The sequence below is a fragment of the Sorex fumeus genome, unplaced genomic scaffold, assembly GCF_029834395.1.
Source record: "Sorex fumeus unplaced genomic scaffold, SorFum_2.1 ptg000008l, whole genome shotgun sequence".
Lineage (NCBI taxonomy): Eukaryota > Metazoa > Chordata > Mammalia > Eulipotyphla > Soricidae > Sorex > Sorex fumeus.
Genome location: NW_026606065.1, coordinates 48,723,129 through 48,737,843, shown reverse-complemented (window position 1 = coordinate 48,737,843; position 14,715 = coordinate 48,723,129). Strand labels below are relative to the sequence as shown.

General features: G+C 37.6%; 1 protein-coding gene across 1 annotated transcript; it reads right to left on the bottom strand.

The window, feature by feature from the left end:
* Nucleotides 1-550: 550 nt before the first annotated feature.
* Nucleotides 551-1,400, bottom strand: LOC130019356 (60S ribosomal protein L5-like). The gene has a single exon (XM_056109974.1). The coding sequence runs from the start codon at nt 1,328-1,330 to the stop codon at nt 551-553; it is 780 nt and encodes a 259-aa protein (XP_055965949.1). The 5' UTR covers nt 1,331-1,400.
* Between the last annotated feature and the right edge of the window lie 13,315 nt (nt 1,401-14,715).

The window sequence follows — 14,715 nt, the reverse complement described above, 5'->3', positions numbered from 1 at the left end:
AGAAATTTAAACTCTCTTGGATTAAGAAAAAAGATGTGAGTAGCTTCCACCTTCCAAAAACACCATTTTTTCGACTTTATCAGCAAACAAATTCAAGAAAAAAACAGAAAGGACAAAAGCAGTAAGTTCTATTAAGGATAGACACCCAAGAATCCCAAGACATGCAGGCACTAGCTATTTAACAAGACAGTTTATTAAAGAAGAAGAACACTTAAAATGGGTTAGCTATGAGAGCATGACTTGGTGCACTGATATTGCACATTTTTATAAGAATCACATGCTTGTTCATATATCACATTTTACATATTTAATTAGCATCTCATTATGCAGCCGAGGGGCATATGAGTTGATATATATTGGGGTTCATGAGAAGAAAAGTGAAACAGCCAACATTCTGTTCTCTGAGTCTGCTTCAGTAACTGGAACTTGTTTCTCAATCTCTTTATCAGGAAGTTAGTAACTACAGAGCCATCAAAATCTCAAGGTTATTTTTCTTCAATGCATGAAATAGTTTCTTTTTTTTTTTTTCACTGTTTGGTCGATAGATTTATTACTGTCTTTGCAAAATCTCCACAAAAAAATCATGGTTGATTTTAACTCTGCCACTCCTGAGCTCTAAGAAAACTTGTTTTCTCTGGGCTACCCGATCTTTCTTCTGGGCAAGAGACATTTGGGGACGGTTCCACCTCTTCTTTTTAACTTCTCTCTTAGGTTTCTTCTCATAAACAGGATTGGCCCATATAGCCACATGAGCTTTCTTATACATATTCTCCATCATATCTGGAGTTATGTTGTTCTTTATGTACTGAGAAAACTGTTTCTTGTAGGCATCTTCATCTTCTTCCATTAGGTAACGCATATACTCTGCAACGTTCTGCCCCATAATGTGTTTCCGATGCACTTCAGCATTGAATTCCTTACTTTCCGAGTCATAGCCAGGGAATCGTTTGGTACTGTGAGGAATAGGCAAGCCTCCATTCGCAGCTCCTTTCAAAGCCCCAAAGACTTTGTTTCCAGTAGTAGTTCTGGCAAGTCCTGAGTCCAAATAGCAGGTGAAGGCGCCAGGTTGTCCATCAATGCTTTCCACATTATATTCGTCTCCAGTTACCTCCACTTGGCCTTTATAAATTTTGTCCATGCCAAATCTATTCAGAAGCCTGCGGGCCAGCAGCAGACCAGTACAATACGCTGCAGTATAATTTGTCAAGCCAACCTTCACACCATACTTTGGAAGTTCATGAGCATATGCCGCACAAACTATCATGTCTCCTTCTATACGAGCATAATCTATCTGGCAAATGATGTCTCTGTTGGTGACATGGACGATCATCCTGTATTTTGGTCTATTGTATTTATTTTTATCCTACACTACCAAGTGTTTCTGAGCATAGTAATCAGTCTTGCCCCTTCTCCGTCTTCGAAATTTCATTTGGTATCTCTTGAAATACGCCTTATTCTTGAAAACTTTAACAAAACCCATCCTGCAGAACAGATGGCCATCCGCGGCTTGACACGGAGCCACAGACCGAGCAGCCCTCTGGGAGGAAGAAAAGCTGAAATGGTTTCTTAAAGCAGTTTTCTACATTGTTGCTCCTGTAACAATTTCATAATAGATGTGTGCAATTAAACATTATGTTGTATACCTGAGACAAAAAATATGTAAATTACATCTAGATTTTAAAATAAAAATATAATTCAAAATTGGACTTTTTAAAAAATTTTTAAATTTTTATTAGTGAAACACCATGAGGTACAGTTGTAGACTTACAAGTTTTTGTGCTTGGGTTTCAATTATACAATGATTAAGTACCCATCCCTCTACCAGTGCCCATTTCCCACCACCTTGGATCCCAGTATCCCTCCCACCCCCCATCCCGTCCATCCCATCCTGCCTCTGTGGCAGGGCATTTCTTTTTGTTCTCTCTCTCCTTTTGGGTGTTATGGTTTGCAAAAGAGGCAATGAGTGGCAATCATGTTTGGTCTATAGTCTATTTTCAGCATGCTTCTCCCATCCTGGGAGGATCCTCCCAACACCCTTTATTTGGTGCTTCCTTTTCCATCTGAGCTGCCTTTTCCCCCAGCATGTGTGGCTGGCCTCCAAGCCATGGAGCAAAATTCCTGGCACTAATCTTGGCCATTCTTGGGTGTTTGTCTCCTATTTTGTTACTTTATGTTCCCCAGATGAATGCAATCTTTCTATATCTCTCCCCCTCTTTCTGACTCATTTTGCTTAACATGATACTTTCCATGTAGTACCAGATTTTTTTTTTATCACACCCGGCAGTGTACAGGGGTTACTCCTGGTTCTACACTCAGGAATTACTCTGGGAGACCATATAGATGCTGGGGATTGAACCCGGGTTGGCCAAATGCAAGGCAAATGCCCTACCCACTGTATTATTGCTCCAGCCTCTAAAATTGAACTTCTAAAAATGATTTTCTAACCTGAGTATCTGTCATAAGTGGCATAAATGAATTAAACAAGCAAAAACTGGACTATAGCATTTTTATTCCACAAGAACACTACTAACATGTACACTGAGAATATTTAACTACCTTCACCAACATGGGTCATTTCATAAACACGCAATACTTTTGTACAGTTCCATTAATGCAAAGATTCAAATTTGGTTCAAACTGATCTATGATGTTGGAATGTAAAAACCTTTGAGAAGGAGGCAGAAAGATGAATAATGAAGTTTTATAAGGGCAGCATTCCGTTCTTCCCCTACACAAGGGAACCACTTTGACAATTGACTCATACACTTATGAAGTGCACATTTTTCTGTAGGTGTATTATACTCCAATTAAAACAGAAAAGTTGAGAAGGCTCTTGAAAGTGACTCAGTGGCTTAACAAGCACCTAGGCAAGTGTAACACTAGAAGGTCAGTCTCCAATATGACCAAATGCACTGAGATAATCCTGACAATTCCACTCTTGGGGACCCCTGGCAAAGAAATGAAAAAAGGCAAAGGTTGATAATCTTGGGCCAGGGAGATAGTACAGCAGGCCAGGCACTTGCCTTGCATGCAGTTATCCCCATCTGTGTAGAATGATGACTATAATGATAATAACCTCCTTCTGGGAAGCTTGTTAAATAATACGCATTAGGTACTTAGCATAGGGCCAAGGTCACGGTAAAAGATTAGGAAAGATAATTTAATTACCTCCCCACTAAAGTATCAGGAACTGTAAAAACAGAGCATGATCCAGATGCCCCTAGAGAAAAAAAACGAAGTTTGGTTTGAGTACCACTAACCTGGATTAGGCAGATTAGAAGAAACAGTGGGAAGGAACAGACAGGTTGTTTAATGAAAGGATTCTTTACAAGGTGATTTGGCTCTAAGAACAGTCCACACAAATAAAACACTTTCTCTGCTTCAAAATTTTTCCTAGAATTGGCCATGGTATTTTGAGAAATAAGAAGTGGGGATGACTTGCTTGTAAAAGTCACTTTTATTAGAAACATCAGATTGTCTTCATTCTCAGAGCTGACAAATGAAATGTAAGAAGGACCTTGTCTTTGACACATTCTGGAACAGACAGCAGAGTAATCTTTTATAAGTCTCTAAACAAATGAACACCAACCTTTCTGGGTCATGATGGTATCCTGGGATTTGCCACAGAAATGGAAGGATGTAACAAACTTTAAGTGAAATAAATGGATCTCTTCCAAACAACTCCCAGATGAGCCAGGTGAATGGGATCTGTATTATGGGATGTATATTAATACTTTATGAAAAGAATCATAACCCTTTGCCACTTGGAAAATATGAAACCTTTCTGATCAAATGGTGGAAGCAGGGTATTATGTAAATTAATACTTTGCATGGAGCAAAGGTAAAGTTTCTATCACATTTTAATAAACATGGTACATCAGTTGAAAGCTGGAAAATCATTTTTATTAACTTATAATTAATTAAGTGATGTTTTATGAATTTTATTGTAAAAATATTGCAGTATATGAAAGACAAAGTGAATAATGTTTTTTTTTGCTAGTTCTCAATACAGATTTAATATCACCCTTCCAGCTTGTCAATCAAGAGTACTGAATAAACATCCATTGTAAGTTAATTTGAGTTATGTAGAAGCCACAGTTTCCACAATCTTATAATGAATAAACAAGTGTGAGAATGGTAAAACCATGTTCATTATGATCCTATACCAAAAGAACTCAGAAGGAACCTTGGGCATAAAAATTTCAATAAAAAGAAAAAAAGTCCTACAGAAGTTTACTCAGTTCCTACCATAAGTACTGGCCTTACTATGAACAATGAGATAGACAAAGTTGAATGAAATCAATTGCAATGGAAGTGAGTAACATAAGCTAGTGGGAACTAGTAGAGGAGACAGAGAAAAACATCAGTAATTCTATTATGAGGCTCTTAAAAATCAAATATTGTAATGGAGATAACAATGTCATTCTTTGGAAACATTTAAAACACTTGATTACTTCCACAGAAGTGGGAAGAAGAGAACCGATATTGAAGAATGTGGAATTTGAAAGGGGACTTTAAACAAACAGGAGTATTCCGAAGCAATGTAAGGTTTAAGAACACCCAATTAGACTGGAACTGGAGTGATAGCACAGAGGGTGGGGCATTTGCCTTGCATGCAGCGTGACCTGAGTTCGATTCCCAGCATCCTTTATGGTCCCCCGAGCATGGCCAGAAGTAATTCCTGAGTGAATGAATCAGGAATAACCCCTGTGCATCACTGGGTGTGACCCAAAAAGAAAATAAAAAAAACACCCAATTAGAATACTCAATGAAGCAAGCTCTAGAAGTAGGATACATAGATTATTTCAGGAGAAAGGAGCTGACTGTATTATGAGGTCCTTATGATTAAAAAAAAATTGATTCTTCCAACACCTTGCTAATATATGGCAGAAGCTTGAGAAATATCAAATAAATTGATAAAGTATTAGGTGATAGACATAGAATGAAAAAAGGTAGATGAGGTCAAGAAAGCAAAACTTGATTGCCTAGTAGAAAACTTTAGACCATATTTCAAAGGGAGTATCTGAAAAATATATGGAAGAGAACAATTCAACTATATGGTACATAATGGGTGAGAAGAGGGGGAGGAGAATGGTAGAAGTAAATTTTTCTGTTTATTTCTATCAACTGAGTTTATTCTCCCGAGAGGTGTTCAGAGGGGTGGGGGTAGTCTACTTCATTGAAATATAAGAATGCAGCCAAAGAGCTAGCTCAAGGGACGAGAATGCATTATTTGCATACTGGAGTTCAGGGTCCTATCCCCAAAATCACATGGTCACCTTAGCACCATATGAAGCAACCCTCAGCACAGAGATGGGAAGAGTCCACAGAAACATTGAGTGTAGATCCACCTTAACCCCATATGCCCTCTACAAAACAGAAAATATATGAGTATTTTTTAATTTGAGTTTGGGCCCATACATCACAGTGTTTAGAACTTACTCCTGGTTCTGTGCTCAGGGATTGCTCGTCATGCTACTCAGGGAACCGTTTGATAGTGCAGGGATTTATCTGGGTTGGGCCACGAACAAAGTAAGCAACCTTACCTCCTAATCTATATTTCTAACCCACCAAAATCTAAATGATACAACAGACAAAGAGGTAAATCATCATGATTTTTTTTGTCTGTAGTTAGATTTGCTCCACTATATGTTCAAATTTCTCAGAATTTAATATAATCTTCTTTTAAAATGAGATAGTTGTGTTAATGTTGTGAAAGAGGGAATAAAATAGATTAGCCTATTTGACGATATGAGAAACAAAAAAAAGAATACATTTTTAAAAGCTAAAAAAAAAACCCTGCAAATCACATTCATTAAAAATCCTAGCAATAAAACACACAAAAGTATGAAGTGAATTTTGAAAGATATCATTTAATTTTTTAATATTATTTTTGTATAGTAAGAAAAATTTTAAGAAATCAATAGACAAATGATTTTTAAAAGACTGAACTAAGAAATAACTCAAAGGAAACAAATCTAAAGGGCTCAATCTGAAGAGGAAGAGAAAAAGACATTTTAAAACAGTGATATGCAAGAGGAGAGACAGTACTGCAGATAGTGCATTTGCCTTGCATGCAGCCAACCTGTTTTTAGATCTCCAGCATCCTAAATCATCCCTTTAGGAACACCAAGAATGATCCCTGAGTGTAGAGCCAAGAGTAAGCCCTAAGACAGTTGGATGTGGCCTCAAAACCAAAACAGATGAATAAAATAAAACAATGAGATGTCAATTTCCATCTCTTGGAGTCATGATAAAGTGTGCTTTAATGTTAATAGTCAACTCTCTCAAGGTTGCAATAAATCGTTCTGCTTACACATTGTTATGGCAATATTAATTGACAATACTCTTAGAAACCTACTTGACAAAATATAACAGAGGTCATAAGAACTGTGAATCTCACTCATGGAAATTGATCTAAAGAAAGACAAAAAGAAGAAAAATTTATGATTGAAGAAATTAATTTCAGCATAATTATAACAGTGAAAATCTGGGAAGCAATGTAAATTTAACAAGAAGTTATTAAGTATCTTTGTACATTGTGTTTTGTGATAAGAGAAAAGAAATCCAAGAAAATACAGTTAGTGCCGTCATAAATTCACCCAATTCAGAGCTTGCTGTACAAATTTGAAAATGAGAGTCACTCAAACAAACAAACAACAAAAAAAAAGGGGGGGGAAAGCTTGCTAAGAGCCACAGATCTCACCAACTTCTTAAGACCAAAGTTCTAATCAAAGTATATTAAAGAAATAACAGTTGAACCTAGAACACTCTTCACATCCAATCCTTTTTTGTTTTTAACAAATGGTGGACAATTGTTGCTTCAATCCAGGATATAGAATCCATATTTAAAGATGGTTGATTATGCAGGAAATGAGCATTTTTGAGAGAGCATATGTGGGAAAGAAGGCAGTGAGAGGAACATTTAACATATCACAGCTCACCTTCTTGTTCAAGGGCGATATACTTGTAAAAAGTTTTTTAAATCCAAATATGCCTAAACTGTACCTGACAAGACTCTAATTCATATTCTACCATTTTCAGTATGGATTTTTGGTTAAATACACTGAGGGGAAAAGTATCAAGAAAATCCACTTGCATACAGATTTGTTTGACATTACTAATTATATTATCACACTGGCCAAATGCCTTACACAACAATAATGGTGCACAATTGTGAGTAATTAACTGATTACAAAACTTGTCCTCCATTCATAAGGTGCTAGTGTCTCTACATTGATTATTTTTGTCTGCATCAATATTGAAAGCCTTTAAATTACTGAGAAAGTGTGTTTGTGCGTGTGTGTGTGTGTGTGTGTGTGTGTGTGTGTGTGTGTGTGCGTGTGTATGCACGTGCGCATCTGAGATCCATTTTGTTCTGGCCACAATAGAAATGAGTAAAATCAATTGTTATGGTTATTCTTATTTTTATCACTTCAAAAAGTATAGTCTTTTATTACAGTTATTCCTAAAGCATATAATTCATCTGAAATTTATTAGAAAGAGAGAAATCTCTCTTTCTCATTACATACTATCCCCAAATGAAAATCCATTTTGTCTTTATTATGTAAGAGTACCATTTAACTCCCCTGATTTTTTTCCTTGCTACAACTCTTAGGTTGCTTCTGATGGTTCCAATATTAAAGAATCCTAATTGGTTATATAATAGAAGCAGACAGCCTATACAGTATTAAGCCACTTCTACACCACCTATTTTCTGCATGCAAATCAGACAGAAACAAATGTTTGGCCCCAGCTGGGCAAAATGTCCCATTTAGAATTCTTTTCCTCTTCTTTGTTCTTTGATGTTCTGCAAATGAGCTTTAGAACTCTACTCTTCACACAATTCAATTTTACAGACCCATTATCTGAGATATAATGTGGAGGTTAAATATATCAGGGCAGCCATTATGTGAAAATAATTAACAGTAATGAATAATGCACTAATTCCACTGATGAGAGATGGTTATATGTGTAATGAAGTGTTGGGGCAGCCCTGACAAATGAAATTAAAATATTTAAACACTGTTTTATGATATTACTTTGCTCATATAATTTCCTTTACCTACAATGAGCCACTTGGATTATCGTCATTATCTTGACAGCTCTGAAGGATGAAATAGTGTGGGTTAATGTGACAGCGATTAGTCAGAGGGAAAATCCATCACCCAAGGCAGAACAGGCTGCGGCAGAAAGGGTCTCTATACTGTCCTGTTTCCAACGCGAGAAGAATGATACTATCAACATCACTTCAATATTAAATGGATAGAATTATCTTGTCATTCAGTTACTGCCTCTGAGGAACTACCTATTTGTACCTGCAAAGGAAAGGTCAGCCTTTCTTAATCACCCATAAAAATATGTTGATGGATTCTTTATATCAATAATAGTGACAGGAACAGAGGCAGGAAAGAAGCATGACAATTTAAAAGCAAGAAGTTTCTCCCTCAAGTCCTTATGCTGCCCCCACCCCACCCCCTGTGATTTCTACTTAAATTAAAATTGCATTTCCGAGTCCAATCTCTTGGGAAGGACACCTGCTTACTTGCTTCACCCAGAGATGATTATATTAGACTCCTCAACTGAAAGCAGATTTTTACCTTCACTGAGCCTTAGTCTATGAATATGCTTTGGAACAATTATTACTAAGTTCGCATACATCTACCTTTTGAGCTGCAGTAAGCTTGAATTTTTAAAGCCTGATAGGAGAGATGAGAGAATCATTTATCTGTTCTTCATTATATTTAATACAAAAGTTTACTCTGAAATACATGATGCGAGAGGAAGTCTCTAGTCTCATGGGAGCGAGCTGTTCTGTCACCAATACCCACCTTCCTTGCCAGATTGTCATCATCTTAGTTCATAAGTTGACAACAGGGTATTGTCTCCAGAAATATCATATCTACACTATATGTATATGTGTAAACGTAAAAGTCTACATGAAGCTGTATTTTTCTTTTCTTTCAAAACAATTGTCAATGAAAGGAGTAATTATTGCTGCAATTCAAATAGATTCCCAGTGACTTTTGATCTAGTCTTTCCTTTGCCGTTGGTTAGATGACTTGTTTTGACTCTACTCCTAGGAGAGTGAAATATGGACATGATCAGAAAAAGAATATGGTTTAAGCACTTATGTTTCACTTTTCTTTATTTCTGAAACAGAATATTCTGTACAATAATGAGTCATTATGTAAGTGTTAAAATGCCTATTGCATTTGCTAACATTGAAGTTGAGTTTCTAAGTCTGTTTCCTTTATTTCAAGCCAGAATCTATTTCCAGAATAACCACAGCATCAGTTTTGCAATTGGTCAATAGCTGTTTAGCAATCAGCCAACTCTGCAGACCTGGCCTTGCTACTATTGGGACACGAAAGCACATCATGGAAAGTCATCTTTACACCAACTTCAAAAATAAAACATAATTTGATGTCTCCTCTTTTGCATTGATTTTGTAGTAGGAGAGCCATCCCTAATATAAATGAAATAAATACAAAAGAAAGCCTCACATGGAAGCTGAAATATTATTATCTGTGCAGAAGAGCAAGAATTTTTAGAAAAAGAGCTAAAAATATAATATTATTTCAATGATAATACTGGTTAATACTAATAGAGAATATAATGCTGTTTGTATCAAGATATAATTAAATGTGCAACATCTGTCTAATAATAATATAACAGAGTTAAATCAAAATAGCAAGGTTCATTTTTCTAAGAGGTGGTGGTATAGTAACTTGAGAGATTTGTGTATTTCTCTCATCTAAATAGGTAGCACCATTTTGAAGACCAGCTCCTATTGCTACCTCAGCTGTCCTCAGGAAACTGTCAAAAAGGGGGAAAAATATGTGACATCAAAAACAATCTATGTGAACACATTTAAAAGTAAATGGTTTCAAGGGTAATATAGAAAATTACCCTTAAAAATAATATATCCTTTTTCCATATGCCTTGTATTTGGTTTGAAAAAAAATACCATTTACTTCAATTATGTGACAATGAAGTGCCTCTGTAATAAATACAACATTAAAAAATCATTTCCGGCAAATTACTCCAATAAAATCAATAAAGGTTAGACTCAACCATAGCAAAAAATAAATGACGTGCTATTGACAAGCTTGATGGACTTAATTGTCATTTATAAGGTTAAGGGGATAAAACAATCTACTAAAAAGTAGATGTTTAATAAACAAAAATAATAAAGACAAGTGAGCACAATTTAAAAAAAGCAAGCAGGAATGATCTCAACATTCTTTTGGCCTGGACATGGAACAAAAATACAAATCATTCTGTCCCCATAGCATGTGTGTTTGATTTGGTCAATATTTATCTGCTTCTGGGCTGCTTGGTGATCTTTCTACTTTTCTATATTGAAGTCATGAAAAGGATTTTCTGCTAATAGAAAATGAAAAATTGATAAAATTGAATAACAGTAGCCAGGTTCAAAGCAGTTTGACCCATTTCAAAATCCAGTAGCTGCAACTTTGAGAGCCACAAGCATGGAGAGATGCACAGTTGCCATTTCTGACATGAAAATAAGTTGTTAATCTTGGCAACACTCTTTACCAGGCAGTCAGCTTGACTCCAGAGCTGAATATTGTGTTTAACATTTATATTTGCAAATCCTATGACACATAACTAAATACATCTAAAAAAATATTCCTAACTAATCATTTCCCACTCTCTTCTATAAATTTTAATAATGTTATAGTGAATCGCCTGGGTGAAATTGCTTTACAGGCACATATCTCTCAGGATCTATTTGAAAATTTCCCTTACCTGGAAAGGAGCAGGGAACTGCATCAGAATTCTCAGCTAGAGCTATAATTGAAAAGGGAACATCTTGAAGAGATTCAGATATCCTAAACCCATACTGCATAGAATCTCTGAAAGTAGTAGAGCCATAGATCATAGAATCTGACCTATTTGCTTTACGAAAAATAAATTCTGAACTGCATACTCTAAGAGAACATTTGCCTCTGAACCAACGTGAGACTCATTCCCCAGGTCAACTGATTCCTAGGCCAATGTTCTTACCATATAATCACTTGAGTTAAAATATCCTCCTAGTGAGAAGGTGGGTGGGGTGAGTTGGCGTTTACAATGCTGAGAATTGAACTTGGGGTTCGAACTTAGGGGTCTTTGTTCGTATCAAGTATGTGCTCCAGCCCTTTGAGCTATCTCCCAGACCCTTGTTTGAAATGTACAAAGAGAGGAGAATTATCACCTGCTTCCTACAGCAAAGTTATCTCCTGCTATGAAGTGTGCCCTGAGTTATGTTCTTCATTATTTAAGAGAGAAAAGACAAGATTTAACAAATGAAGAAAGCTAGTCTTTTCCCCATAAATTGTGAGCCAAATGTGACCAAAGCATTTGGTCCTACAACTCTTATGGTCCAGCCATTCCCAAGCCTTAACACTAAACATGACTGAAGAGAGGAACAGAGAGAAGAAAGGAGGGAGGGAAGGGGGAAGAAAGTAGAGGGAGAAGAGGGAGGGAAAGTGGAAAGGAGGAAGGAAGAACCTACAAATTTAGTTTTTGTAACTGACAGAGTATATAGAATAAACAAGCAAATAAAACCTTTCCTAAAAGAAATACAAGTTTTAAATATGTTTTGGCAATTCCCTCAAATTATCTTTATCTTTTTTAACACTATCACTATCACAGTCCTCCCGTTGTTCATCGATTTGCTTGAGCAGGCCCAGTAACATCTCCATCATGAGACTTTTTGTTACTGTGTTTGGCATATCGAATACGTCACGGGGAGCTTGCCAGGCTCTGCCGTGCGGGCGAGATACTCTCGGTAGCTTGCCGGGCTCTCCTAGAGGGGCTGAAGAATTGAACTCTGGTCGGCCATGTTGGCTGCTTGTAAGGCAAACGCCCTACCGCTGTGCTATCGCTTTAACAAGTATTCCTAACTTTGACCTGTTGCCCTAATTTTTTTTCCAGGAAAAAAGAAATTGCTCAGTGTCCCTTACGGAAACTACTTTCTTCAAGCAAACAAGCAGAAAGTGTCCACATCCAATTGCACCAATGGATGCTATCTCCAACCCCCTACCCCCACCACCTCCTGCCGCCATTGTTCTAGCGCTGTCCTGGGGATAAAGTGCTATGCCCACTTTGAAAAACACTTTGAAAAAAAAAATGTTTTAGAACATTTCTAGAGAAACATTTCTAGAGAAAAACTTAAGATGGAAAACTTTCCAAGTTTGCCTGAAAAAATAAAATCAGGAAAAGATATAACAGAATGTAATCAACACCATGTGGATTCAAGGTTTCATTTCTTTCTCCTGCATTCCCTCAATATTGAGAAACAAAAATTACTATGGTTTTTCTCAACCATTAATAAAAAATATATTTTCTCAGAATTCTAGCATTCATTCCTAATACATATTCTTTTGCTAATAGACTCCATTTCGTGTACTATTTTATTATAGTCATGAGCTAAAATAAAACCGCCAAAGTAGTTTTATGCAACAAGGACACATTTATAACAGCCATCAGGGACTATTAAATATTGGAGTTGGGGCCACTCAGTCAAGTTTCTGGCGAAGCAACTGCCTGTCGTGTGAACGCTGCTGCATGAGGATGCCTAAGGAGCATTTTCCTGGAGACAACCAAAGTGGCAAAAGGAAATTTGTTCTTCAAACGAGAGCTATAGTATAAATTTTTAATAGCCCAAAAGTAATACATCTTCCTTGTATGTGAAAAACCTGAGTTTTGCAGACTAGGGCTTAAGGGAGTTGAGGATAATTTCTGACTCTCAGTAGCCTTGTTAGTCCCATCCATAAAGTGAAAATAAAAATTATTTTTTCACCTTCTTATTCCTTTTGGACTTTATAAAAATGAGTAAGTTCAGTTAGTGCCCCTAGCACATAGATACTAAGGACATACACAAAAGATTGAACAAGGACTGGGGAACCTCACAAACGCTTGAGTTGCTTCCATTTAACACCTGCCTCTGCATACACACCTACTCCAGGAACTCGTGTATGAACCCCGAGCATTTAGCTCTGCAATTCCATGATGTCGATACAAAAGATTTTCAAAACTACCACTTAAGCATTGATTTCTCCCCTAAGATATTCCATCATCTTTTTTGATTTCTACCAAGGTGGAGTAAAAATCAATCTATTGAAAGCCAAACTATTACCTTCCACCAAAGCATCTATTGACAAATATCCTTTTTCTCTTAGTGTCATCATCATTCTTACATCAAATTCTCCATCCTGTTCTCTTCACCCAAACAAACACATGCTCTATAAAATTTGCCTGATCATTAGTGTATTTCTCTTTCTTTTCACTTCCAACACACCGATGAGACATAGCACTTATCCAATCTCTTCCCCATCTCACCCCCACCCTGTCTAGCTTGCATGTGTCTGCATGATTTCATCTTTTCTATGCAATCCAAACACTTGATTCAAACACAAACCAAGCAATTGTCCACTCCACACCTTCACAACTTCACTTTCACCTTTCCGAATTATATTGGAATATAAAGCACGTTCCTCCCAGTTTTATCAACAGGATCCTTGCTCTTCCGTGCTCCATTCCCTCAGATACACCTCAAGGTTCCTTCTGTGCTGGACCTCACATCATGAAGGAATATTTCTGTGCACCTTCAATTCTGAACTGCCCTCATTCTTTTTTTTGTACAACCCAAACCTTATTTCTTCCTCAAGGGGCAGCTGGTTGGCTGGCCTTCCTGTACCTTTCTCTGCTTGCTCAAAAAGGATTGCTTGTTCTTACTTCCCTTTATTGATGTTTACTTAGTATCTGCTCTGTGAATGACACTGCTTTGGCACCATAAAATGGAAAGACTTGGAAAAACCTCAAGGTTCTAGAGCCCTGATAAAAATACAAGTATTTTAAATATCTTACTAGGCTAAGACAGAAAGTGAGACCATAGGAAAAGAGCTGGTAAGTGCCAGGGAGACTCAGAAAAGGAAAACACCCATGTTGTATGAAATGGTGGTGACACTGCCTCTGGGAGTCTTTGACCAAGCAGAGATGGCAAGAAAAGGCACTTTCTGTGAGATGTTAGGGAAAGTAGAGTAGATAGGATGTTTGCTTTGCATATGACTGACTCAGGTTTCATTCCCGGCATCCCATGTAGTTACTGACCCATGCCCCACCAGAAATGAATTCTGAGCAGAGAGCTAGGAGTAAACCCTGAATGCCACTGGTTGTGTCCCAAAACAAAAAGAAAAAAGCACTTTCTGTGGAGGAAATTGAGCACAACTATGCTGCAATGGATTGCAAATTTTATCTACATGGCAGTCTCCTGCCCCTGTGCCTGGCTGTCCTCACCAGGGCCCCTTGGAGGGGAGTGGGTTGAGTTTCCCTCCCTGCCCCGAGCAGAGCCCCGGCAGCCAAAGACCTCCAGAACTAGCCACAACAATGCTGAGACCACTCTCCACATGCATGAAGGAACCGGCAGAGGAACACAGGCATGCGGGTCCCGGGACTGAGATCTCCAAGCCTGCTCGGATTGGGGCTGAGTATCCTCCACCCAGATCCTCCATCTTCCAGTAGGCAGGGGTCACACCCACCAACTGCCCCTGGTGCCAGGTAATCCCATCAATGGCCAAGACCCAGAGACTATAAAACCCAGCTCCCAGAAGCGCGCGGCCGCATTTGCAGCCGTGTGACATCTTATTATCTTGTTCTTACTTTGGACAACCTAGCAGGCTACTGAATGTAATCTGCCCACACAGC